This window comes from Atractosteus spatula, chromosome 7, assembly GCF_055471065.1.
Source record: "Atractosteus spatula isolate fAtrSpa1 chromosome 7, fAtrSpa1.hap1, whole genome shotgun sequence".
In the NCBI taxonomy this organism is placed as follows: domain Eukaryota; kingdom Metazoa; phylum Chordata; class Actinopteri; order Semionotiformes; family Lepisosteidae; genus Atractosteus; species Atractosteus spatula.
Window position 1 is genome coordinate 1343476 of NC_142712.1, and position 27099 is coordinate 1370574.

General features: G+C 42.8%; 1 protein-coding gene across 1 annotated transcript; it reads right to left on the bottom strand.

Moving 5' to 3' along the window:
• Positions 1 to 26663, bottom strand: pcp4b (Purkinje cell protein 4b). Its single transcript, XM_088922162.1, has 3 exons — positions 26559 to 26663; positions 7705 to 7756; positions 1 to 314 (listed from the first exon to the last, which is right to left on the bottom strand). Exons 1-3 carry the CDS (start codon positions 26565 to 26567, stop codon positions 184 to 186), a joined length of 192 nt encoding a protein of 63 aa, XP_088778288.1. The 5' UTR covers positions 26568 to 26663; the 3' UTR covers positions 1 to 183.
• Between the last annotated feature and the right edge of the window lie 436 nt (positions 26664 to 27099).

Consider the following 27099-nt stretch of genomic DNA (forward strand, 5'->3'; position numbering starts at 1 on the left):
TGTAATTCATAGCTTCATAATTTATTGATACAGCAGTCAAATCATAGGTTACATGGTTTCACAAATGCATCATTGTTCGAATGGGCAATGCCTTTGCTTTCTTCCCCCATTGAGTCCATATGGTGAGATTTCGGTCACATGCACCGCCAGGCCACTGTGGGGAGCAGAGCTACAGATCCACCACTAAGACTTGACGTCCTGCTTCTTCTTCTGGAACTTCCTGAACTGCGACTGGATGGCAACGGCAGCCTTTTCAGTCTCTGGCGCTTCCATGTCTATATCAAAGTCCTCTGGGACCTCTTTCTTCGACGCATCTAGCAGGGGAAAACAGGACACATGTAAGAAACAGCAGGTCCGGGCCCTGGAGGCTCTCTCCTGCCTCTCCTCTTAATTACTTTACTTAACTATTTAGATAAGAAGATGGACATCAATGGGCATTTAGTTCTTAATAAAACACTAGTTGAAAGGTTCTTGTAAAGCCTGCAAGAAATCCAGCCCTCGAAGACTGGATTTAATATGCATTATGAAAAGGCACCATGCTTCATCGCGGGTCTTTAGTGATGAGTCCTTTGTGTAGAAATTCCATTTAGGTAGGCATTCTGCTGCTCGGGAAAGAACTGATCAAGCCTTCTGCAGTTTGTTTATCTCCCGTGCTCTGAGTGGAAACTTGGAGTGCTCTGCCGACTCTTCTGCACATTCCCTGGGGAACTGCAGTTTGTCTGCCTAGCCACATGCTAGACCAGTGGCTTTCCTTTGTGGCAAAGCAGAGGTTTGTGAGCAGAACTAGGATCTTACAGGCACGTGACATTTTGAAACAAGCTTTCAATGAAAACCTTAAAATAATGGGAAAATCAATGCTACACACTTCATACAAAGATGTATAAATACTGAACTGAACAAAAAAACTGAACGTTAGGAATTCAGGATAATGGCTCCACATAGTGAACTGCCAATGAATTAAAATTCTCCTAACGGTGCAACAGCATTAAGATCGTTCCTCTCCTGCACTGCCAATTTCTCAGCACTTTTTAATTTGGAAGAAGGACAAGAATGAAACATGCATATTAAATGAAACAATCAAGATATTAATTTTAATTAAAGCAGCATACCATCCTCCAATACTAGTCATGCATTGGGAAGAAAAGAGTTTTCTCCACCTGTACCTTTCTGTGGCATCGAGGTTTCTCAAGGTCCAAATGAGACAGAGCTACAGAATGGCCTGTTCCACCTGCTAGCTCAGCCTTGCATCACTCGCTATGTTAATATCCTGCCCTGCTCTCGTAATGGAATACATCTGAACAGCTGGAGTTTTTACATGATTTAGGGTATAATTCAAACCTACAGGCTTATGCAGATCAACAGCAATTGTAGCATCGCAGAGGGGATTGCTGATCTTGGCACTGTAAACAGCTGGTGTAAGCCAGGCCCAGCAGAGACAGTTAACTTCTGAGCTCAGCGCCACACAAAAGATGAGGAGAATTCACTTAATGTTCTCAATGTGTAATCAAAACCTGCCCAGAAGTCCCCCAGCTCCCAAAGAACAGTGGAGACTGATTCCACCTGGTTTCTAAACTTGCTTCTGTAAGAGGAGCCCCCTGTTGTTCGATTGATCAGTGTTAAAAGAGCAGGAAAGCCAAACACTGATCATGCAGGAATGGAATCCTTTGTGTTTCGAAGTGCTTCATAGCAGATTTCAGGGGAAATAAACTGCCACATCAAAGCCAGCTTCAATCTTCACATTATTTGTCTTTCGGTTTCTGCAGCTGTAATATGTGACATTTTCATCTCTGCATTTCAGCTATCCTGACAGCCTGGCAGTTCGATTCTTCATGCTTTGATGGGCTCTAGTACTGATGAGGCTTTGAAAGTAGTATTTCTCTTGTCCAAAATCCGAAATCAACTCCAGGAGTGCAGAAGCTAGAAAAGGTCAGGCCCTACCAGTGTGGTACTTGGTTCCTCACACCCATAAGAGAAAGAGAGAGATTAAAAAGGACTTCACTGGTGTTTTTTACAAGTTACTCCTGAGCTAGCCTAATGAGTCACATTGAAATAAGAGCTGCCAAAAGCAAGGTCTTTTGAAACAGGAGTCTTTAATGGAGGAGGCCATAGGCTTTTGGGCAATGTGAACAGCATGCAGAAGATAAAGACACATGTGAGCCAATGAGCACATTTCCTCATGGCTTCTCAAACTATTACCTCCATCTGCCAAGTCTGATAGAATTCTTCTTCCTCCATTGAGCAATTTGCATTTTAACCTACAATACAACATCCATGCAGTTGATCTCTTTTGAAGACATCTTAAGTCTGAAACGCAGGTAATCTAGAAGCTTTTAACTCTACGAAATTCTAAGATATAAAATAACAAGTATAGTCATATATAAAACTACACTGGCAAACGTTTGTAGAATTATGAAAGTGTAAAGTACTGCTGATAAAAAATGCATAAGTGGGTCATAAGCGTTTCGAGTTGCGAGTCATTAAGTTGCTAATTTTAGGGTATGATATCTTCTGATCTCAGAAGGTGCTAGAAGAAAAGATCAAGACAAAGTCCACTCCAAACCTTATGAATACAGAATACTCCATTGATTTTAAAAATACATTTGTTTGCCAATTGTTTAATTTAAGTTAACATTTTTTACTGATTAATCAAATTTTTGTTATTGGTTTTTGAAGTGCAGAATTAAAACATCGTTCTTGCTAGTAAAGTGAGTGTAATTAAGACAGTGAGGTTTATGGCTTCTTCTTCCAAAGAGAGGTTAAAATACAGTACAGGAGAAGAAACATGCTTCCCTTTCATCTGAAATCCCTAGCCAGCCTGTGATTATTATGCAATTAAAACCTTAACAAATGGCAATGAATGGATGTGCCTGCCAAGTAAGTTACAATATTGGTAACCATATCACCCAGTCTGACAGTGATGAGATTTGTACCGCATCTCCCAATGCAATGAATATTGTCTAAGTATTGCAAGGTACTCGTTTTAGACTTGTCTTACTGTATGTATTCATACATGGATGCTTGTTTATGAATATTTCTTTAAAAGAAGGTACCAGGCCTCACGGAGCCCATGTTTTTCTCACTGTAAGACAGTTCTGATTTGGCAGGGGCTGGCCCAGAATGTTAACAAGCCGGTATCCTCAGTGGAGTTCCTCCTCAGCGCAATCGGAGTGCTGTACTTATTGAGTGAGGACTGATGATGCTGGCAGGGCAGCATTCCCACTGCACTGGAGGCAGCAGAGATTAATGACCAAGGTCAGACAGCAAAGGCATTTCAAGTGTTTGAGGGGGGGTCAGTAGGCGCTTTCTTATTTTTTTGTGATGTACTGTAATAAGGTATAAAGTAATCTATAAGCAAAAAGATCAAATGGAAATCCTTTAAGACTAAGGGTGTGCATGTCAGAGGTCTGAAGTGTAGCTTGCATAATTTGTATAAAGATATACTGAAGACTGATTTCTCCCTGACTCTTTACACAGATAAATCAGGCTGTATTTATTACTTCCACAAGCTCAGTTTTGTCATAACAGAACAATAGATTAGTATGGCCAAAGAGCACTGTAAGACTCCTCCTGTATCTCAAAGTTTTTTTCCTACATGAGGCAACACCCCTTGATACAGCTGGAACTCTAGGACCCATGAGCTGAAATTCATTTGTGAAAAAAAGTTAAAATGCTTTTCTTAATGTTCAGGGTGAGTGCCCATATTAACACTGCACTTCCAGACCTTTCCCTATGAATGCGCTCCACGCCAGGATCAGATCTGTGCCGTCCCGTTTCAGGATCACATGTGTTTGTACAACAGTCCCATGTGGCAGACAGGCATGTGAGAGAAAAATCAACTAATACGAGAGGGTTGAGCAGTGTACAAGGTGACTGCAGGTGGAGGAAGATTGAGAATGTTTCAAATAAAAGAAGGGCTTTATTGCTTTGGGAATACGTCACATTCTATCAAAACAACCTCCCTACTACAAGAAAACAAACCGGTTCTGTCACAGTTGTAGACTTTTCAGTTCAATTTTGTCCAAGTTTGCAATGGGACTCAAATCAAATCAGTGGGACAGCAATTGAATTCACCTTCTGCAGACTTTATTTCCCTGCAGATTAAAATCAAAGGACAATATACCTATTCATCTTTGTAGATCAAACCCAAGCCCATCCCAGAATTGTCCCTGCCAGAATGATCAGCTTCTTTGCAGCAGTGCTGAAAGGTGTAAGGGCAAAGTTACCCCCAGAGCAGCTCTAAATTTCTGAAATGACTCTTTCAGACAGTCCTTCCAGTTCCAGGCAATCTAGGTCCAGTATAATCCTTGCACGAGTCTTCCTCTCTTTACACTGGATGTGAATTAATCAGAAGGACAGGAAATAAGTCTGTTGGCTCATCTATTCTGCTGGTTGCTAGTAGCTAATGGAATTGAGGATCTTGCCTCGCTGTTTCACAGATCCTGGGGTATCAGCTTTGATCTGGTTGGGTAGCTTGTTCCAGACTCCCACCACCCTGCATGTAAAATGTCTCCTGTACTCAGTTTTAAATTCACTTCTTTGTAATGTCTACCGCTGTTCACTGTTTTGCTGCTGGTTCTAAACAGGTCCACTGTGCCTTTTAGGATTTTGAATACTTGTATCAACGCTCCTCATAGTCCTCTCTGGTCGGAGTTAAAAAGTTCAATTGAATCAGCCTGTCAGTATACGACATTCCTTTAAGCCTGGTGTAGTTTGTCTTGTCTGGACAGATCTTTGTAATGTGGAGACCAAAACCGTACACACTAGTTTAGATGAAGGCATACTTGTATATAATAAAATACTAAATACTCCTTTAAACATTCTCTTGATTTAAATTCTAACTTAATGTTATAGTTATTTGTTTTTTTAATGCTGCCCCCCATCTTCTGTACAAAATGTAAATGTGTCTACACCTCAATCTTTACTAAGTAGCTTCTTAAAGCACAGAATTTCCCATTTTGTATGTATTGTTTGTTTTTGCTACCTGCATGTCTATATTCATTGTCTGCCAGGCACTTGCTCAGTCATGAATTTTACCTAAATCATTTTCATCTTCCTTTGATGCTTTACAGTATTTGTTAATCCTCCTGTTTTCAGATTGTCTACAAACCTGACTAAATTACCAACTAAAACTGAAACATCATCACTGAATTGCAGAAATGAACAGATACATTCAAAGCACAGTAAATTGCCTTCCGGAAAACAGGACTCTAGATGGGTATATTCTGGTGTTTATTGGCTACTGATGCAGATATTGGCTCACTGGTCCAATATCACACCTGGTTTAGCAAACAGCTTCATGATGCAGCTCCACACCCAGACAGCTGGATCTGTCTGTACATTTGTAAGTGTAAATCTGACTCCAGAAGCCTTTGATGGCTGCCTTCATCTCTCCCAGGTTCAGCAGACACCCTGTTCACAATTTCAAGCTCTGACTGGTTACATACAGTAGAGGCAAAATGGGAGCTGCTCAGACTGGAGGTGTGTGCCTTCCTGTACTGGAATATAATTTATGCTGTGAAATAATATTCCATTAGCTGTCGGATGACAAAATGTTGAGTTGTTACATCAACACCATCTCTTCTGCTGCCACTGGGACAGATCCCACAGGGAGAAAAACAGTTTAAAGCAAAGGAGTTGTACAAAAAGGCACCAGTACAGGATTAGTGTGTGTTTAATACAGTCGTGTCCTTAATATATATATATAGACATTTTGGTTTTAAACCATCTTAATATGTTACTTCCTGCTTGATAAGCTAAAACTTAAACAAAACATAATTACTAAAAACATGCAGCATGTTCCTCACAGAGAATCTCTAAAACTGTTTAAGCCAAGCTTGAACTACTGAGCCTATGTACAGTAGTAGGACCCCTAGCACAGAAAACAAATCAGAACTCAAGTAATTTCATTAATTAAAGTAATGCTTTAGAGCTAATGGGAGGAGGCCATTCAGCTTACCTTGGAAGTAACTAATTGATTGGAGGATCTGAGAGCCATTTCTTGGAGAAAACCACTAAAAGCAATAACATTGCTGGGTAGGTTGTCCTAGACTCCAACTTCCTTGTGTGAAAAGCGCCTCCTGTTCTCAGTCTTAGTGTACTTTCCCTGTACTTCCCACTTTCTCAATATCCTCAGGGTTTACTGCTGATCCTGAAGAAGTCTACTGGACTTGGACAGGCCCTTCAGAATTTGATACCTGCTTGAAGCTCTCATCTCAAACTATATGTTGTTAAAATGGTAAATACTGGACTAGACACGGAGCACCTTGGACAACTCTACAACAAATTCTTGAGGAGTTCAGGCAAAAAGGAAAAGTCTAGAACCTTTTACTCCCAATGTGCAATTTGTTCAAGAAAATGCTGTACACCCCAACAGTGTCACAACTGGGAGATATTATACTGTATATTTAAGAACATGTTTCTTTTTAGAGAAAAAAAAATACTTGTTTAATTTCATTCTGAAATGATCAGTAATGGATCTAAGAGGACAGAAGGTCTCACAGAAGGAGTAAGGACAACTTGGCTGGACAGTACGTTGAAAGGACATTTAGGGCTGAAATGGAGCCGTATACCAATGAATTTTCTTCTGACAGTATGGGCCATCTCAAAGGATCTGATAACACTTCACACATAGGGAGAGACCCCTTTCAACCACTGAAGTGCAGCTCCACCTGGGTGAGGTGAGGTTGCCATTCTGTGCAGCAGATCAGATGCAGGAGTGAGAAACATCTTCACCATGTGAATCGAGACAAAGTTTAGGGAGGCCAGACTGTAAAAGCCCAGACTGAAAGGGAGCCAGGATGTGCTTTCAGCTCATGCAAAACAAGACAGAATTCGAAGGCACTGGATTTTCTTTTATTGTTGCAATTAGAGCCCTGAGTCTACAATTCAGCTGGGGGCTCCTAAACCCAGCTGAATTAATTCACTCAGATGAGGCAATTAATTTGGCAGAAGTTCAGTCCGGTACCCCAGTCCAGGATGTTATTCTGCCCTGCCTGTCTGCACCCAGGCCACTTCCCTGCTCTGGCCCAGCCTGCCTGCTGCAGTGCAGGCAGCTCTCCCTTTCAAAGGGGGCTGGAAAGCAGGGGCTGAAAGTGCTTACCTGGCTCTTTAATCGTTTAGTAGTCATAAAGAGGAACTGCATTGATCCAATTTTGTAAAAAGCTTCTTACATAAAAAAAAATACAGTTCTGAAGTCTCTGGTGCCTCTTCCACGCTTTTCAATGTGTCCTGCTTGTGTCCCAGCGGCAACTGCAGCCTGTCATCTGTCCTTCTGCTTTCCTGCTCTCCAAGCCAGCTGTTAGAAACTCTGGGATCAACCCCAGGTGGGTCAACACCTGCGTCTCTGAGTGCCCAGGCAATGACTCTTCTCCAAGCAAGCAGCTGGCTCGGAGATCAGGAAAGGATCCAGGTGCAGTGCAGAGATTTCAAGCTGCATATTTATCTCCTTCTGCATCTCATATTTTCTGAAGTATCTCAAGGGAGTCCGTTTTAAGACAGAATATAAATCTTACAAAAATCTATAGTTTTAAGAAAAAAAGGAATGTAAGGTTCCTTCTATTGAAAGACATTTGTTCACATTCTTAAAACAAACTAACGTGATTTTCAAACTGGAATTCAATGTCTATAGCCCTGTAGGAGCCCATTTTTCATATTCTCTCCAAAGAGGGTATTTCCTTTAGTGTGAAATAACTGAGGTTCCATTACCTTGTCCACTGGATGCTTTGCTGTTTCCTCCAGTAGCTCCGGATCCTTGTCTCTGAAATGCACAAAGGTCTAATTTCAACATTACTGTTTTTTTTAAAAGTTACCGCAAGCTTATTGAGGCAAAAAAAAAGGAACAGTATGGACACCTTTTAGTTTTAGATGGAATTAAGTAAAGTTTTTGGAAATACTCCAACCTTCTGTGAAATGAAGGACATGCTGGCCTTCAGTAAAACATGACTGTTTGCATAGTCTGCATAACCCATTCCAGATCCAGCCTGAGCAGCTCATGGTGGCACTCCTTTGTGCATAATTTATTTTGTGTTCTTTGGCACAGGATGGCACCTAAGATGAGCTTTAATGTTCTCGTCTGTGTGGACAGTGCTACAGACCCACCAGAAGAAGACACCTCCAGCTCCTGTGTGTGTCCCTTTAATTTCAGGGCTGCCTTCAAAGCCAGAATAGATTAAGCTGAGAGGTTAAGCTCACTGCTTTCTGCTGCAAGAATGGCAGAATTGCACAAACAGTTATTACATTATGGGATTTGGTTTTGTATACATTTTTGAAAATGTCAGTTCATGTTAATTCGTCAAAGGGTCCAAAAAACTGACTTGCCAAAGCAACCTCCACAGCAGAGGTCTGAAAGATTTATGATTGCTGCAGAAAATGATTCAGTGTGGCTACCTTCTCTGTCATGGATGCCTGTAATGTAGTCTGGTTTGCCACAGAGATGACAGTTAATACTGTGTTCCTCATTTTCATTCTAGAACGCCTTCCTTTCTTAGATGTGTTTTTGTTTGAAGTAAAATTTTAAAAAATATTTTTTTCATTGGAAGATTTATTGATTTCTACAGTACTGAATATCTACAAATTTTGGCTTACACTTTCTAATTTATCCCAACAGTACACCAGAAATTGCACAGCAATACAGTCGTAGGATTTCAAGACAAACTCATAGTGGATCTAGAATTTTGAATGGGTAGAGTAGAGATGGAAAAATACTCCAGAACATCCCTTACAAGGAAATCTGTATTTGTTAAGAGTTTACAAATAGGAGACAAGGTTTACTGTAGGAAGACCTGGTGTTCATCCTGTTTTAGGCTTTGACAAAAAGGTATTGCAAAGGCATTCTCTTTGCAGATAAATTTAAACACAGAATGAAAGAAAACAGACTTGCAATGTTGTCCCATTCAGAAGAATCTAAACCATTTGACTGACTTAGTCAACTAGCACACGTGTAATTCAATGCAATTAAAATTAAAAGATTTCAGCACTGAAGGAAACTGCCTATTACAGCAGAAAATGGGGATGTTATGGAGTCTTGTAGAAACCAGATTTGAGAGATATTGCTAGAAACAATTTAACCATTTGCTATGCAGAACCAGGAGATCAGGGATGTGTTTTTGCTGCATAAGGAGACTGAAAACACAGAAAGGTGATGATTGTGCTAAGACATTCAGCAAGGCCAGACCTTTCTGTGACCCACAGACCAGCGACTGGGTGCTCCATATAGAACCCAGTACAGAAAGCAATGATCGAAATGGGCAGAAAGAAAAGCAAATCCGTCAATTACTTTCCAACTGGCTTGTAAGCACCCCCGAATACTAGTCTGCATTCTGTACATGGTTCTTATCCTCTATAATTCACTCTCCATAATACTGTACATAATACTGTTCATTTTGCCCACATTCCCTGACAACCTTATAAAAACTTTAAAAAGTATTTAGAAGAGCCCTAAAAATATTTGCAAGATGCCTCCTGTCACGTAACTCAACACAGGTGATGTTAAGGGATTTGTCATTAAACATTTTGTCCCTAACTTGCATGAGAGCAAACCTGACGTTTCAGAGTGCTTCATTTGTTTAAGAAGGTATTAATTTTAACTCATGGGGATTTTCTTTAAAGAAATACCTGCTAGGCCTGCAAACTTCTGAACATAAAAGCACATGCTGGTCGTATCTTTTCTTCAATAAGAATGGTATCTGTGTTCACATCTCTGCCTTAACTACAGTAGTTCTGATCAGCGTTGGAGATGAGGGGGGATTCTCCAACTGAAGGGGAAAGGAAAACTCTGCGGTAAAACTAAAGAGCCAGAGAGACAAACAGTGGTGTTGGGTGGATGGACAAACCACAGATATGCTCTTGCAAATGAACTGGAAAGGGTAGAAAAAGCAGACCATCACTAAACAGCTGTATAAAGCATCGTCTTAATGTAAAGGGCTCCAAGATCCTCCTGGTGCACCTTGGAAATGCAAAAATCTCAGTTTGGAAGAATGGGCTCTTTTGCCTTTGCCTCCTCTTCCTTGGATGCTCAGCAGACCAAAGACAGAACATCTTCATCCTCGGCTTCACAACACCAGTTTCTTTTTAATACAAAAAGATGTGATACTTTGTAAATCCTCTAAACAAAACTGGACATTTGTTAAAAAGACAGCCAGTGGTGTGCTATATAACCAGACAGTCAAAATCTGTTTGTGAACCCGCCTTGGAAATTTATATGCACATTTCCTGCTGATAAAAGCATTAGAGTGACAGGCATGGACTTGACTTCAAACATTGCTAATCTAGTTCAAAGGGAGTACAAGCTTTTTTCTACCTATCAATCCTGAGAAATGAAGTTCTGCTGTTCATGCCCAAGAGTCAGGGATATACCACTAATTTTGCAGCACGGCCATGTTGTGGAGAATCCATTAACTTAATTACTGTAGCAGTGCTAGTAGTAGCAGTGCACACCAGGAGTCCACGAGACGCTGTGTGCTTGTGCAGATTTAAGAACTATTCTTTCGACAGCAGTGGCAGGAAGAATGCTGCACATCCAGTTCTGATGTACCCATCGATACTGCGCTTAATTCCTTTTTTGTAGCTCAAACCCCATATACTTTTTGTTTAAATCAAAGCTAAAACTTCAGAGTGCACTTTAGGCTGTTGTTGTGTGGACTCTGTTAAAGAACACGCTGTGTTCCTGCAACGGCTGGAGGGAGAGGAGAGTCGGCCTCCTGCTGTTCTGTGGGTGCGGGCGGACGAGGGGCTCCCCACGTGAGCTGTGACACACAGCGGCTGGAGAAGTCGCCAGACATCGAGGTGACGGCGAAGAGCAGCGCTGGCGCGGAGGGCAGAGCGAGAGAACCCCACGAAGCTCAGGGTGATGCTAATCACACTTCCCTCGAGATGAGTTCGGATAGTTCTGTAGTCCAAATTCAGACCTGCACACTCATCATACGGAATAGTTAACAAAATAAACTATTAATAAACATTAGGTTTTAAACCTTCTGGCACAGGGATTACCATAAGCTCTAGAGGATAAGCAGATGGGTTTTTCTTCTTCTGCCATGACTTGAATCTTAATATTCCCTCCCTTTGTTTTCTGCAGTTGTCTTAAACTCGAAGAGGGAACATGGGGTGTAATTTGGATCATAATGCATGACAGTTTATCATGCTCTGCAAAAAAAGCTTTGCATAATTGTTCCCCAAACACACGTACAGTATCTCCCCAAGTTGCATTAAGTCATGACAGATTTGTGCTGTTTGACATCCAGAGCCATCAGTGTTCTTTAGGGGAAAAAAGAACAAAATATAAAACAGGCAATCTCCTCATCCTCATCAGAGCAATTTATGAATTATGGGTAATTATACTTTTGCTCATTTTGTCCACTCAACACTGAAATTGTTAATATAGCTTTTGCTAGGTCAACACCTCACTTTCTTTCCTACTTTTTTTCTTAATTGTAACATGTGAACAATCCATGCATTCATCTTGATTCAAGGCAGAAGGGAAGTTCAGTAGCTGCACATGTTCTGATTGCTCTGCTCCCTCCTACAGCAGGAAGACTGTGTATCCCGCTGGATTCAGCAGCAGACCACACTATTATACATGACAAACTGAGTCACGGCTTCTCACCTTGTGCCCCTCCTGCCGATCACTTTGCTGTTATCTACTACTGACAGTATATGTCCAGCACTACCACAGCCCAGCGACAGGCATCTTCATCCTCTCAGGCCGAAGACCTGCAGGCTTGACAGGTACCTTCCAGTTAGCAGCACACAGCTTGGCTGTTCTGACCCACTTCCCCGATTGTTCAGTGTGTAATGGGGATCAGGGGACTGCTGTGCCGCTACAAAGCCGTTTAAAAAGATGTTTAAACCACACATCCCGTTCTTCCCTACCGTGAGAGTGGGCTAGGCAGTTTTCGAATAAGTGCTGAAGGTTAAACCACCGACATGCGCTCTTCTTTCCTGGTTCTCCAACTGTTGCATTGGTGGCTTGTCCGATATTGGCTCAGCCTGCATGAAATGAGCTTCCTACAGTGGGTCAGAGGACACAGATTGATTTTGTATATTCTGGAAATTGTTCAGAGTATTCAGGTTTTATTTTCCTTATCTTTTATTTCTTCTAAAAATAATGGTATTGGGCAAATATACCAAAAACCCATATATAATTAGAAGACCAAAAACAATTATCATCACAACTCTTTGTAATTCTGAATATAAATCTTTTCAAAGGTGGAGAAATTACATGCATCAGACTGTAAAATGCGACAAATATTACCAGCAAAAGGAAAGTACCACACTTTAATGACTTTGATGAACCATAACAGTTCCAACTACAATGTTTCCTTATCAGATCTTCATAGGCAGAGCAAACACTGCCCTTTCTGAAGCTGTTCAGAGCTCGGTGTCTCATGTACTGTACTGTGGGAAACACCACTGCCAGGCTGAGGGGACTGAGATACAAATATAGGCAACCCAGCACAAAGACATCTAGAAAACTAAACAGCTGGGAGACGCTCGGCTGCAGGCAGCTTCTTGCCAAATTATCACTATACAGCCTCCGACTACATGAGAGCTGTTGGTCAGACTCAGGCTTAAAACAGTTTCCCAATGTGAACAGGGTTGTGTATTCAGGATAAATCTCCCTCTTTTCACAACAAAATGGTCCTCTGTGACCTTGCACTCTTTCAGAAGAAGGTCAAGGGGTTAATGCGGTTCAGCCTTTTGCTAGCCTCAGTGATATGAGCAGGACGAAGCCAATAAAAATACTGCATCTCCAGTTCGTGACGCAGGTCATGCAGCGGTTGGCTTACACCTTCATCCCAGAGGCCCCTGGACAGCAGCATGCAGGAAATAGCTGCACTCCCACAGAGATCACAAATGTGTTGTGCCATCAGAAAGCTTTACTACACCGGAGACATGCCCTACTGTTAGATGTTGATTACATTAATGCACATTGAAGTGCAAACCTTTTGTTAGCCCCTACCAAGGCCACCAAGTGCAATTTCATATTCTAAACAATCGCACCACTGCAAACGTACACTGGCAGTAGACGAGAATGAAAGGTGGGGGTGGTGCAGAAATGTCTTTAAATATATCCAAGGCCTCCAAGATTGAAAGTTTGCCATTTTTGGCTCAGAACCGAGTACAGCAACACTGTCACGCCCCCACAGACTTGTCTTCATGGTTCGGTGCTCAGAGGCTCTGCATCTCTTTCATTTTTAATAGAGCAGCAGTCTTTCAGCCGTGATTGGGAGAGCAGTGCCAGAGCCATGTGGCCCAGCAGTCAAGGGCATTTCCCTGCCAGCTGCCACTGGGCACCGATTCCTGGCACTGCGAGGCCCCAGACAAACCCACACAGCCAGGCATGGTTGGAGCTGTGCTTTGCTCCAGTTTGCTTGCAAATACACACAACCTCCGGGGAGCATTGCAACCCTTTTAATTAATTTTCGAAAAATTTGTTAAACCATCCAGCCTAATGAGCCTTGAAATTGTGGAGATCACCTTGTATTTATTTATTAGGTCTGACTTCAAAGAGAGCGGGGTGTTATTGCACTGTATGGGGAAAATGACGAATGACTCCAAGAATTTCAAGGCATGGTCAACTCTCAAACTGCTTCCCAGTACCTCCACACCGAATCAAGAAAGTGATAAAGTAACGGGTTACTGGCTCCAGGCCCTCCCGGAGAAGCTGAGGCTGGTCAGAGCTGGTCAGCATCAGCCACGTATTGATCAGTAATCGCTTCAGCAGCCTCTAGCTCCAGGACCTGTCATGTATGGCAGTCAGGAGGACTGAACAGAGAACACTGCTGGAAATACGCCTCCGAGAGACAGCAGCAGACAGCTGCCTTGAAGAAAAGATATCATCTGCATACTATCATTCAGAAGATCCTCCTGAGCTACATGTGCTTGCTGTAAGAAAAGATGCTGTACTCAGGTCCATTCACCTCAGCAGTGTGCACAAGCCAGGTCTGACAGAAGGACAAAAGTTTAGCAACATTTGTCTAAGCCGCCCTTCAGCAATGCGCAGTATAGTCTCCGTCACCTCACCACACTGTCCACTCTGAGCTTTCTCTACTGGATCAGGCACTAACAGTGACCTTCACTTCATCACTTGAAAACCCTAGTCCCCCTGAAAGTATATTTCTAATCAGGAATCAAAGCAATGGATACCATTTCTGTGCTGCAGGGTGAAAGCTGCATTCCTTGGTATCTGTCCGTCTTCAGAGCAGCCTGCTCTAAGTTCACACCAGGAGCTGGCGGTGTTGGTTGTTAATGCCAGACCTGGGGACAGCTGGCGTATCTGGTCACAGACACTGATCATTTAGCTGTGGGAGTGTGGGAGACTCGACAGCCTGCTGTGGTGCTGAAACACGCTGCAGGCATGTTAGATCTCATGGCCTGCCTGTTTCTCAGTGCATGCGTGTACAGGAAGGATATCAGGAGTACAAGTGCAGCACAGTGCTGTCATTCACATGCCACAATCCAGCAAATGTGTTATTGTGTGCTGGCTGTCCCACAGTACGTTCAACAACATACAGAACTGCCCTCAAGAAGCAAACCCAGCAAATTCCAAACACTAACACACAGCTGTTTAGCCTGGGCTGCAGATTCCAGTACTGAGGAAAGTTGCATTTCCTCAGCATAGTCCCATGTGTGGCAGCACAAAAGCACCATCTTTATAGAAAATAATGGCCATATACTTTTAATCCAGCAGTCGCATCTCCCTGTTAAACAAAAAAATATGTTGGCTTCACGTACAGAACTCATGAAGGCGGGGGAAATGTTGCTCAACAGCACAGCTCAGTAAACTCCCAGGCTGTCGCTTGTCCTCTGAGGGCCACGAGTAGAAACTGAACAGCAGGCTGCTCTGCAAGGCGCAAACAAAAACTTCAGCTGAACAAAAACAAATACTTGAATAGGCTCCTGCATCTTGATTCTTCAGTGTAAAAAGCAGTGCAAGCAGTGTTTCTACGACAACATTACTACCGCCTTTCATGAACTGGCCACTGACTGTAAGTGGTCTGCAGGAATCGATGTTCATACCCAGTGCACTTCAAAACACTGGGCCAGAAGAGAGGAGTAATGTGCTGTCTATCTTGGATCACTGCCAAGCGGTGGTCCAATACTCGTGCAGACAAGAGCGTTACGGCGTGCAAAGTCAGACCCCAGGAGTGCACTGCAGGCAAGAAGCTGGCAGTGTTGGCACAGGCAGACTGTGGCACCCTGCTCTGCGGTGAACGTCACGCCGCCACCTGTAACTCCTTCTGGTTCACACCTTGCCTCAATGTGCAGGGCGTCAGTGTGGAGCTGCCTGTGCCAGTGAGGTGGAAATTCCTCGGGGCCTCAAGGAGACTGCAGCAGAGCGCAGGCCAGCCATGCCTGCCTGCCCCAGTCTAGGACTGCCATGGAAGACCTGGCTTTTCCCAGTAAAGTCAGGAGCCATTCCCAAGGGCTCGTCGGCTCACACCCGGAGAAGAGACTGTTTTTATGCATCTTGTATACAAACCACTTTGCAGTTTTCTGAGAGCAGCAGCAAGCCCTGCTCCTGTGAGGAAGGCTATAACTGCACATAGCAATAGCAACTAAAATCTGAAACTAAATTCAAATCTAAAAAGCTTACTTCCCAATATGAGCAGGCATAAACAACAAGACCAACAGCCTGCATAACATTTATCCATCGAGCACATCCATCCTTTTTCCAACAGCTTTATCCAATACAGAGGCTCCAGCTCCTGGCAAGATTATCCCGGCAAGCAACAGGCACAAGGCGGGGATTCACCCTGGATGGGACACCAGTCCATAACAGAGAAAGGACAGAAACACACACACGCTCATACCAGGGCCAGTTTTTCTCAGAAGCCCATTAATTTACCAGTATGACTTCAGACTGTGGGAGGAAACAGGGGCACCCAGAGGAAACCTACATGAACACGGAGAGAACATACAAACTCCATACACACAGCACCCCAGGAATCAAACCCAAGGCCCTCAATGCTGTTATGATAACCACTCCGCCATTGTGCCACCACCATCAATCATTTTCCATCTACATTCTCTGAAGTATCCCGCTGTGAGAGTTTCTGTGTCTCCCCACAGTGGCAGAAAAACAGATGTTGCAACAGAAGTCAAGTAACTACGAACCCTCCAGCATTAAAAAAATAAGCAAATCAATAATTGCACAGAGTAGCTCAGGGCCACTATTTTAAGATTTTTTTTAAGCTTCTGTTCTCCAGAGGACTTCGTTGATGCACTCCGAGTCCATTAACAATTTAAAAAGAGTTGTAGTATTGGGACGGGGATCATTCAAGCTGGAAATATCATTTAGAGCTCTTCAGCTCGGTGAAAGTAAAAGGGACAAGCTGAAGACAGCATAGAAAGGGAGTAAAAATTCAGAAAAAAGGACTTGCCGCACATTTCCCTGAGCCACTGAAAGCCTGAGTGATGTACATTTTACATCACATTACGCAACCTGAAGCTGGAAGATCGCTGGTTATGTTCACCATCCTTCCTCATGTCTGATCAGAGCCTCTGTATGATATGAACCCAGACCACAAGCCTGGGTCCATTTAATTGAGTGGCATAAATTAAACAAGCAGACAAGTGTTTAGACTATTTGTTGAGGCTGAAGCATTTTTATTTAAAAAGGCAACGCTTTAAAATGACATTTCCTAAAGAAATTAAAGCCATTAAATTGAACATGACTATAACCAGGGGACTTCCTTTTTAAGCCCAGTTCCCCTCTCCTATTTATAAGCAGCCTTAGTTATCGCATCCAGATAGGAATCCAGTCCTGAAAAAAAGGATATCACCAGAAAATAGGAAAAGACACGGATATGACATCACCCTCTTTCCACTATCATAACCTGCTGGTTTCCAAAAGACCGTGAAAACGTCTCATTTGTTCCAGGCACCCTCTCCAGGAGACGATTTTCCATTCTCTTGATAAGTACAATATATCTTACCCTAACACGCACACAAAAAGCTTTCCTTCTTTTCTCAAGAAACGCACAACCCAATGCCCATACATGGTGCTTGTGTGAGTCTTGAGCCCACTGAGCTTTTCCTGGCCAAGACTGAAAATGGCCTGAGCACAACACTGCTTCCCACCTCAGCTCCGCACAGCCTGGAGAGCTGCCAGCGCTCCTGTCCTGCAGCCAAGCAGACACCGTTTAACGCTGTATATATAAGGCTTTTCTTGGCACTTTTGAGTGCTTGAGATCTACAGTATCCAACTCCAGGGGTCAAGGGGAGGATTTACGCTTGACTTATGGGTGATCTATATCTGAAACAAATAAGCATTTGCCTTCTCTGCATTCTTGTCGGATTCCCATATCCTATTTTTATCATTGGCCTCGACTGTAACCCACAGGAAAATAACCAGGCTCCAAAGCGTTTAATGGCCACACAATTTATAATGGAAATATCCTGTTTCCACGCTGATATCATTACCTAAAGAAAGGACCTCAGCAAGCGAGGAACCTGAAGAGGGCTCTCGGACAGACTTGTCCGCACTGTTCACTCATACAAAGCTCATGCATCCTATTGGCAAACCTCAACTGCAGGTTTACATCTCTTCCCCTGTTTGCTCCATCAGACTCCTGGTTCCTCAATGGGCACTACAGGCTAAATATGATTTTCCAACACCGCACAGGACAGATCCTCAACCAGGATGGGCTGTCTCAACCAGTGGTTCCCAGCGCTAGACAGTCTGTCCACAACCCTAGGCCCTGGACAGTATTCCTCCAGGACCTCCGTTTCTGCCCCAGCTGAGTTCTCAACCACAGGCTCATTGTTTTCTTTTTTTTTATTTGGGCCATTCCTGTAGCTTTCAGCTCCTAAAAGGGTCAAATGGGATTTATAATTGGAATCAACTCTGTACCAGGTCTGAAACCAAAACGCCTGAGTGTCAGAAGTGCCCTCATTCAGATGTGCCACCTGAAATGTAACCAGCTGAACCTCTGCAGAAAGAAAAAACCTCATTCTGTGCGTGTCTGACAGTGTCACTCCCACCTGGATGTGTATCGGAAAACGATCAACTAGTAAAAGCTGCTCAGTCAAACACAACAGCCAGCTGGGACGAGAAGCTGCGGACAGTCCGTGTGCTGAAGTTGTCAGACACCGTACACCTGAAGTTGGGAAGGCTGGGTCACACACTCCGGGGTGGACAAAGAAACCTGTTAAATAAAACAAAGGTTGATTCCACTCTGAAAAGCAGAGCGAAAAAAAATTCAGCCTTCTTCAGGTCTGAAGCCTAAAAAGGGGCTAAAAATTCCTGTGGCAATCCTCTGTAAGGGCTAACGTTAAAAACTGGAACTGAGGCTGAATAAAGATTCAAAGAGAAGGCATTTTCCATTGATACGGTAGTGAGTGCAGATATCATGTGTATTTGTGACTGGACTCTGAAGTGGTATAAGGCTGTTCTATTTTAAGATGCTAATCCTAATTGAAGTTTCATTTATTTTTCTTCCAAGCAGACAGTTTCTCTGAGGACATATACACTCAAGAGGCTCAGCGTAGACAGACTTCTTGAAAATAAGGCTACATCAACCTACCTTAAAACTCTTATCTTAATTGGGAATTGTATCCCAATTCACTACTAAAACATTTCTAATTGCTTTGTTCTGACCTGTTTTCCTACTATATCCTTCTCATCCACAGATCTCAGTTTATTCAGTCGATAACTCCAGTGCAGTGGACTGCCCATGCAGTCAGGCCAGTGCTAGTCACTGGGGACTCTTGGGAAGGCCTGCAGATTTTCACAGACACTCAACCCCATGTAAGGAAAAGCTGGCTTAGCAACCTAAAAGACCATCCCTGTAAGGCAGTAAATTATTGCTAGTAAATATTTACTGCCAATGAGACTCTTTGGAATATCTTTGCAAAACTAATTAGAGTGAAGATGACTCTTCGAAACAGCATGAAGAAATTCCTCCTTTGAAGGCAGGAGGGTTTCCATACAAATTTGCAAAAGAATTGAGGCCCATTTGTTAGAAGATAAATGGTCCCATTAGTTTTAGATTTTGGAGGATTAGTTTGTTGAAAGAAACATGTTCCACACTCTTATCGACTATGCATCATTAGCAAAAGTTAAATGCATGAAAACCCATTTCTTGTCACCAGAACTGCGAGTACCACTGTCTTTCTCAGTAACCGGGGGCTGTAACTCACAGGAATCCAACCCGCCCTCTTCATGTTCCTCTTAAAACACAAGGACTACGCCCAAGTCAAGGTGTTGAGCATATTATCCAACTCCCCACTGCAACACGGTACATGGAAAAGAAAGCCATTCCAACCCTTTCGATTTCCTGGAAGCTATTAAAAGGTACCAATTAATTGAAATGTATTGTTCGAACAAGCATCCATTTCCAACTGCGAGCACAGGGCAGACGGGGAATGACTGGACGTGAAACTTTCTGAACGTCACCTACAGCCTCTCATTCCAGTCAACTGGATGCAGTCTGGCCTAGGATCTCAGGATTAGATTTAATTTACTCTCCCGCGAAGCTGGGAAGCTATTACAGACAGCCTCCGCAACAGTGACCTTTCTCACTGTTCCCAGCTGCACACTGTGCATAAGAACTTTAAGGAACACGGCAGAGGTAGCTACAGTAGTACTGGAGGAGAGGCATTAGGGCTACTGGCTGGTGTCACATGGCGCCGCGGAACAGGGCTTGTTGTGCAGGAACGTGTTAGAGAAGGTCTCCAACAGGAAACTCCTAGACTGGCGTAGACCCTATCCTGCTTGAACCCCAGCAGGAGCAGTGCCGTCCTCTTCACTTCGGCACGGGGCTGAATTAAATACAGGAGGTGCAAAACTTACCATGGGTTTTCCTGTGACAGCTACGAGAAATGCCATCATTAGAGCTGAAAGCTACAAATCAAATTGAAAAAAAGTGAGATGGCAGTTCATAATGTGTTCATTCCTGATATGAATTTTTTGCCTAAAAAAATCAAATAGCAGATTAACCGCTCAGCTTTACAATTTTTTTTTAAATGCTCAAACACTGAAGTTGGAATCATACAGAGCAATGGGAATGCTTATTTTAAAAGCTGGCTTAAAATAGATGCAGGAAGCAGAGTTTATTTCTTTTAATGAAACAGCTCTAAACAAACATATTGCAATGAATCTCGGTCACAGGCACTGTGGGGCTCAGGCATCGCAGGGGCTGAGGCTGGAGAGAGGACATTGCAATTTGATTTCTGCTTCCATTACTGATGAAATTAGTCTGCGAGCTTCAGCTCACTCCCTCATGGGTTGTTTTCCACTTGAGAAAGCCATCACGTAAATTGGCGTAATGAGTCTGCCTGGAAAACAGTCCTGGAAATTGCAGGAAAGACCTTCCTTAAGGCTGTGTTCACCCTCATTCCCCAGTTTGGAAATAATCAGACACCATACAAAGCTACTGCGGACACCACAAGTCTTGCTCCATCTCCAAACATCAAGGATGAAGGAAAAAAACCTCCACAGAAGGAAACTTGGGGAGAAAGAGTGCCCAAAGGGATAAAAAGCTACACGTTTACAGCTCCTTCCTTCCATATTTCATCATTGACGTGGTACATATCAGTTCAGAATCCCTCCAGGAACAGTCCAGGCAGGTATTTCTCATCCCCCTGTCTCACACTTGCAGAACGCAGCACAAGCACAGAGATGTCACAGAGAGGCCAGATCCGCACTGCACAGCTCCTAGCTCGTTTCAAAAGTTAAAAACTTTGCCCTGGGTTGCTTCACTTGTCCCATACAACAGATAAAAATATACCAAAGACCTCAGACTGTCGTTAAAGGAAAAGGTGCTGTAAACAGCCTTAGAAACCTCTGCAGAACTGGACCAGTATTATCTTTACTGTTGATGAAAAAAACTGACATTATGTAACAATGTGATGAAGCTACAATGTGTGATCTGACTAATCTTATATAATACAGAAATGTATGAATATATATAACAAATATATCTTTAGATGTCTTTTATTCCTAAGGCATTTTCCATCAAAGACAGCTTTCTGTCTTAAACAGTGGAAATGCCTACTGAGACAATGCACGACAGATAAAACATGGAGCAGACTCTGGTGCCCTTCGTCTTTAATGTTCCTTCCCACAGAAGAATGGTTCATATATTTCTGCTGCTCTTGTAGAAAGCACCGCTTCACAGTAACTTGGAGATCATGGTGATAAGATCCTCCATTTTATCCTGCATATGCTTAATCCACTGAGTCCACTGAAAGTAAAAGGCATATTCTTACTCCAACAGACAGGTGGACAGAGCGGTTAGCATTTCGCCCAGGAAAAGGGTCAATATCAAGCAAGCAATTGCAGTTTGCTGTATCGCCTTCCTGCTGTGATAGTTTGGGGTGGGTCCTGTGACTGGGGGAAAGGCATTTTTTTCATGAGCTAGTAAAACAAAACAAGAACAATACAATACCAAAGGGTAGCAGCATTAGGCAGTGCCAGACAGAGGTTATGAAGGACTGATAAGGTTCTGACCGCCTCAGCTGTAGTACTGCATCTCCGGCATCATGGATCAGAGCAATCGAAAGCCACATACAAACGATATAATGACAGGGAAGCTTGCAGTGATGCTGCAGGAGGGAGAACAGAGGTTTCCAATGCAGCCCCAGCAACGTTTTGGCTGCGGTGAGACCAGAAAACTAAACCTATTTCTGCTGTTGCAGTAGGGCAAGATTTCAGTCATAATTTAGGAGAAGCACCGTGGGAATTTGAACCTCATTTAGAATGGTGGACAAAGAAGAACATTTTCCAAAACGGGTATGATAATGGATCCTGGACAAAGCACAGGACAGAGACACAACAGAGGACTAAGTTCTTATAATACGATCTAGAAGGGTCACGTGCACTCTGTACAGCATTCAATGGGTGGGATTTATATTGTCTCAAATGTTGTTCCAGGTAATTTCTTATAAGTAAAAAACCGAAGAGGAGCCAGGAACATATGGAGGTGTCAGGACACACTCACTGAGGTCAACATGTCTCCCATGACTTATGCCATCCATTAGCTTAATTAGTGCAATTTACTTTTCAACTTAAATGATACTCTACAAGAAAAAGAAAAGTAAAATTTGTACCAGAAATGGATGCAGTTCTATTGATTGTACAACTCTATTCTATGAACGTTGTGTTCAGTAACTACTTTAGTTGTTTTCACAGCCCATGAATGCTGGTGTGAATATATATGAATCCTGCTTGAAGTGAAAGATTTTCAATAAATCAACATATTAAAACCACAAATTCTGCTCCAAATATAAAGCATATTTTGCTCAATGTCTTCAAGCATAAAAATGAAGTAGATTAGCAATTTTGTTTTTGCCTGGATTTGACTGAACCCACAAAATAATCCACTAATCTCAAAATGTATTGAAAAGAAGCTCCAAGCTGCCTGGCCAGTGATATCGTACCAGCATGGCCACAGGTTTAGAGGATTTTCCGATTAACTTTGTGATCGGTTGTGGTTGCCACTCACATGTTTATTTTACATAGCTGAATTATTTCATAGCAGCAGGAAGACCCTGCCATGTTGAGAGTTTAAGCCTCATTTAACCTTGGCACAGTGTTATTAAAAAGGATGGTTTCACAGATTTCTGCCATCCTGTTGCACAGCACGGTCTTGAGGGGTTACACAACGGGCCTGAATTCCATGACATGTCAAATAATCCAGGACAGAAACAAACATTTCTGCAAAATCCACTGAATATTTGTAGGGTGGCGTGGGTGGTTGGGAGTGCCTTTAATCTCTCAAACCCAAAACTAATCTAGAAATATTTATCCCATTCTCAGGTTAAGCTTGTGGCTTAGTGCGAGGACAGATGTATGTAGTAAGATCTCCCTGTTCTTCATCTGGAGATTATAAGATGCTTCATTGCCTTGTAATTTGTCCTCCTTTCTCTCTTCTTTAGGTGTAATGGCTGTCGATCCTCACCTCTAACCTCTGAAAAACATCCAAAACCAATAATGAAGCTGTAAAGCCCCTGCTATAGGGAAGCACTGGTATTACAGTACATGGCTTTGGTCAAGTTTGACTTGTCTGTTACCAGCTGCCAAAACTCAGAATAGTGTATTTTGAGTAAATGCAGACTTTTTGATTTGGCTGATGTTTTAAATAAGGCTCAGGCGTATTGGTATATTAGACAAGATCCCGCACTAACAATGTTCTTTTGAAGCACAATCTAAGACCGTACCGGTTTTCTTTAAACATCCAAATTGGTGGAAAAGACAAACGTCTACCGACTTAGATAAGCATCAATTATCTTCTTGAAAATGACTTAGTTGCGTTTTTCCATGCTGTTATAACATCAGAAGTTGTTCTCTGGGGAATCTGTTTTTGCTTGGTGCTTTCTGTCTTGCATCTTCCAGAGTGCACGAGGGGCAGGAAGCCCTTCCATAGCCATAGCCCAGGGCAACATCAGCGCATGAAGACATCAGTACCACGGCAGGAGGGGGAGACAGGAAAAACTACAACAGATATTGTGGTGGCAGCTGTGCATAGTGCAGGAATCAGTCTGAAAGTGCTCTGTCCCAACGGACAACAAACCAGGAGCTTATTCACGAGCTGCAACATCTCCATTTCTGTCAACTTTTTTTGTGGATATGTTATAAGGAAAGCAAGATGCTTCTCTAGCCAAAAATGGTTGAGTTTTTATAACCACAGTTCAGTGTGGGAAATTTTCATTAAGGTTAAATAGCATCCATTTATGTGTTACTATGATTCCATTCCTATGTAATAAAATGATTTTACATTGGTAAATAAATTGCAGTGTATCTACATCACCTTCATACAGCACGTTATAGTTTAGTACTAATATCAGAATTACCACTAACACCATTATACTATTGATCCAGGACTTCTAAAGTTATTATACCGTCTTATTCAGGGTTTTTAAACCAAACGTTATACTGTAAGAAAGCAATCACACCCAAAAAATAATCCATATGAAAAACAATAGTCCAGGTTTTCACCAGCTGTTTCACCTCTCTAAATGCAAGTGAGGAGTCAACCACACAGCAGCACTTTACAACGCAAATACCACACACACTTGGCACAGCTGTCTGGCAGAGGGAAATCGGATACTACCTGTGCATCTGCAGGTCTTCTGGAGAGCTCAGCTTCACACAGAGCAAAACCCTGCTGTCTTCTACCTGTGTAGAACTGCCTCAGAAGGCATCATGGACACATACCATTCTACTGGTGGCTTTTGTTGGGTAATTCACCCAAACATTCACCTGGTACCTTAATGAGTACCCATTACATCCACAATCTACACAAGTAGATTTGTATAAATTAAACCATTAAGAAAATGCCATATTGGCCTGTGCTTTCACAGAGAAAACCACTGAACTCCCACAGCTCAAAAGCGTTCTGCAATGCATCACAACCAGAGAACACAAAAGTCATCATTGTGCCTTAACCACTTGTAAACCAGAAGCTGGAAAGCATTTTCTCCAATTGAATAAAGTTCACCTTTTAGTTTAGGGGTTGCAAAACTACAGTTTAGAAATTAATAACAATTAAGCCACTAATACATCTATAAAGATATCCACCTGTAAAGAACCCGAGAGTAGAGTTAGGGCTCGGGCTGCTGTACACTTGATTGAAATGGCAGCTTCACCAAAGAATGGCTATCCTTATGATTCTTATGATTCTCTGTTCCAAGATTAATTCACTCACAGTTGCTATGAGGAGGGCTTTCAGAGAGCTGTCATTCTCACCCAGTCTGCCGCCTCGGTCTAGAATCACACTTTCGAGAAAAAGACTGTTGTACTCTATTCCAGAAAGAGCATTCTTAAGCCACCTTAATACACACTACCAAGGAAACATGATATGCTTCATTTATGAATAAAAGTTTGTAGGAGATGTTTACTGAACATTTAAACTGTTGGGCCTGATTGTTTTCTGTAAGAGCATTAAAATCAGCTAGGGTGTTTTCTCAATTGACAGTGCAAGCAGCAAGCTCTTATTTCTACCTCTCAGACAAGCTGCAGTAGCTGTCCCAGAGTTTGTACTTCATGGAACACAGATTGCGTGATCCCTTCTTAACACGCTTACAGCACGAAGTGCCTCTGACATGGCGTAGTGCTGAAATGCTGCTACACGAACAGGTCAGGCCCTTGTCAGTGCCCTTGGCAACACCTGGCTGCCTGCTGGAGTAACACACCAACCGTCTGAGCTCACATAGAGCAGCCTCATCAGCCGAGGGTGTGGTACCACAGAGCGGGACGCACTCAGGAGCCTGTTTATCATCAGTTCAAAGACCAGCAGTCGACTAGACCACCAGCGGGCTGTCCTGCAGTCTCTGGCTGTGGAATAAACCTTCTCTCCCTTCCAGACTAGCGGATAACCAGAAATGGTTAAGTTTTCTGCAACCTTTATTCCATTATCTGTCTCAGGGATCTTCCCTGTGAAGAACTGGAGAATTTGCATGAATATCTAATATCCATTGGCACCATCCATCACATCAGAGAGAGAATATTGCACAGAGAACAGAAACTCTGCCTCAGGATTTTCTCATCTTAAACCACCCAACTGCCTAGGAAGGTTTTACACGCAGAGATCAAGATATGGGACCCACATCAGCAGAACATTAAAGTATGACAGTTATGAAGAAATATTTTATGCAATTCTGAGTGATAAAGGGGATTAGATGCATTTTTAATTTTAACAACTCTTAGACGGTAAGGCACCTCCTAAGTGCTCAGTCCCCATCTGCTAGTAACACTGCAGCCGCAGAAACACGAAAACGGCTTTTACAGAAATCAGTACTGAATTAATTACTGTGGTAATACCTGAAGCGCAAACGATATCTGTAACAGTCCCACTACTGTTAACAAATAGGGTATCGTTCATAAATTATATTATAATAAACTTGAATGTGAAATGATTCGCTGTACTGAATGCAGTTTCGACTCATTTATATTTGTTGCATATTTACCAGAGACAAAATGCTTAACTACTGTATAAAGTCAGAGCGCATTTCTTCAAAACCAGACTCAAGCTTTAAGCAAATGACACGCACCTTTTCAATGGATTACATTAAGACTCATAATCGAGCCTCTACCACAATCCACGAAACACACAGATTTCGTGGAATGTCGATAAGCTATTTTTTTACATTACACTTAAATCTTTTCAACATTTTCTGTGGTCAGTTACATCGAGTTAAGGTTTTCGCATTAATTAACATCGCGATTGTGCGTGCGCGACGTTATGAGCTGTCCGTTAAGATTTCCCGCAGGTGGTGTAAGACGGACCGGAGGCGAGCCGGAGTACCTGCGGTGCTCTGAGCATCCGACAGTGACGGTACCCGGCGCGCTCAAGCCAGGGCTGTTTCCGAATAGGATCCCAAAGTCACCAAAACTTCCACAAGTCGGAGATCGCAGCTCCACACATTCAAGCAGAGATTTAAAACAGCATTCTCGGCCAATGTAGAGATCTAAATTTAACGTCGAAGCGCACAAAGTTTATTTTGGCTTATTTTATCTATGTTCAGCTCATAATGAGAATTGTTCAGCCTTTTGCGGCGTCTTAAAATATCAGGGTTGTGCCAGTGTGTTGTTAAAAAAAGGCAAAGCAAGCACCTACCTCACTCATGGTTTTAACGCGTGTAATCTTTGAGTGGGCTCGGAGCTTTCCCGGCGCTAGATATTGCCGATCAGCAATTACCAGTCGTCTTTTTCATAGTGCCTGGCCACCTACGGCAACCCTTTTTAAAGTATAGAGCCCAACTCCTCAATGTCATCACGCCTCCGCAGAGCCAATAGGAGTACCATCTGCTACTCTAATCACCCTCCTCCTCCTGAAGCCGCCACCCAGAGCCGTGAAATATTCATAGGCTCGTGTAAACCAATTTGAATGACTGGAGTGCGGCTGTACGCGTCTGCCTTCAGTACAGTTGTGAAACCGACAAGTGAAGGGGTCAGGTATTCCTGTGAGGAGACCAGTACGCGTGCAAGTTTTCTTTTATTTCGGGGTACCTACCTGGCTTAGAATCGAGAGACGGTGCGCGGAAGGGGTACCTGCTTCCCCCCAAAGTGCTCTTATCGTTTTGTACTGTAGCTAGAGGGTTCTGGGTTCAAATCCTGCGCGGGACGCTGCTATTATACGTAACTATTAAAGGTGGTTT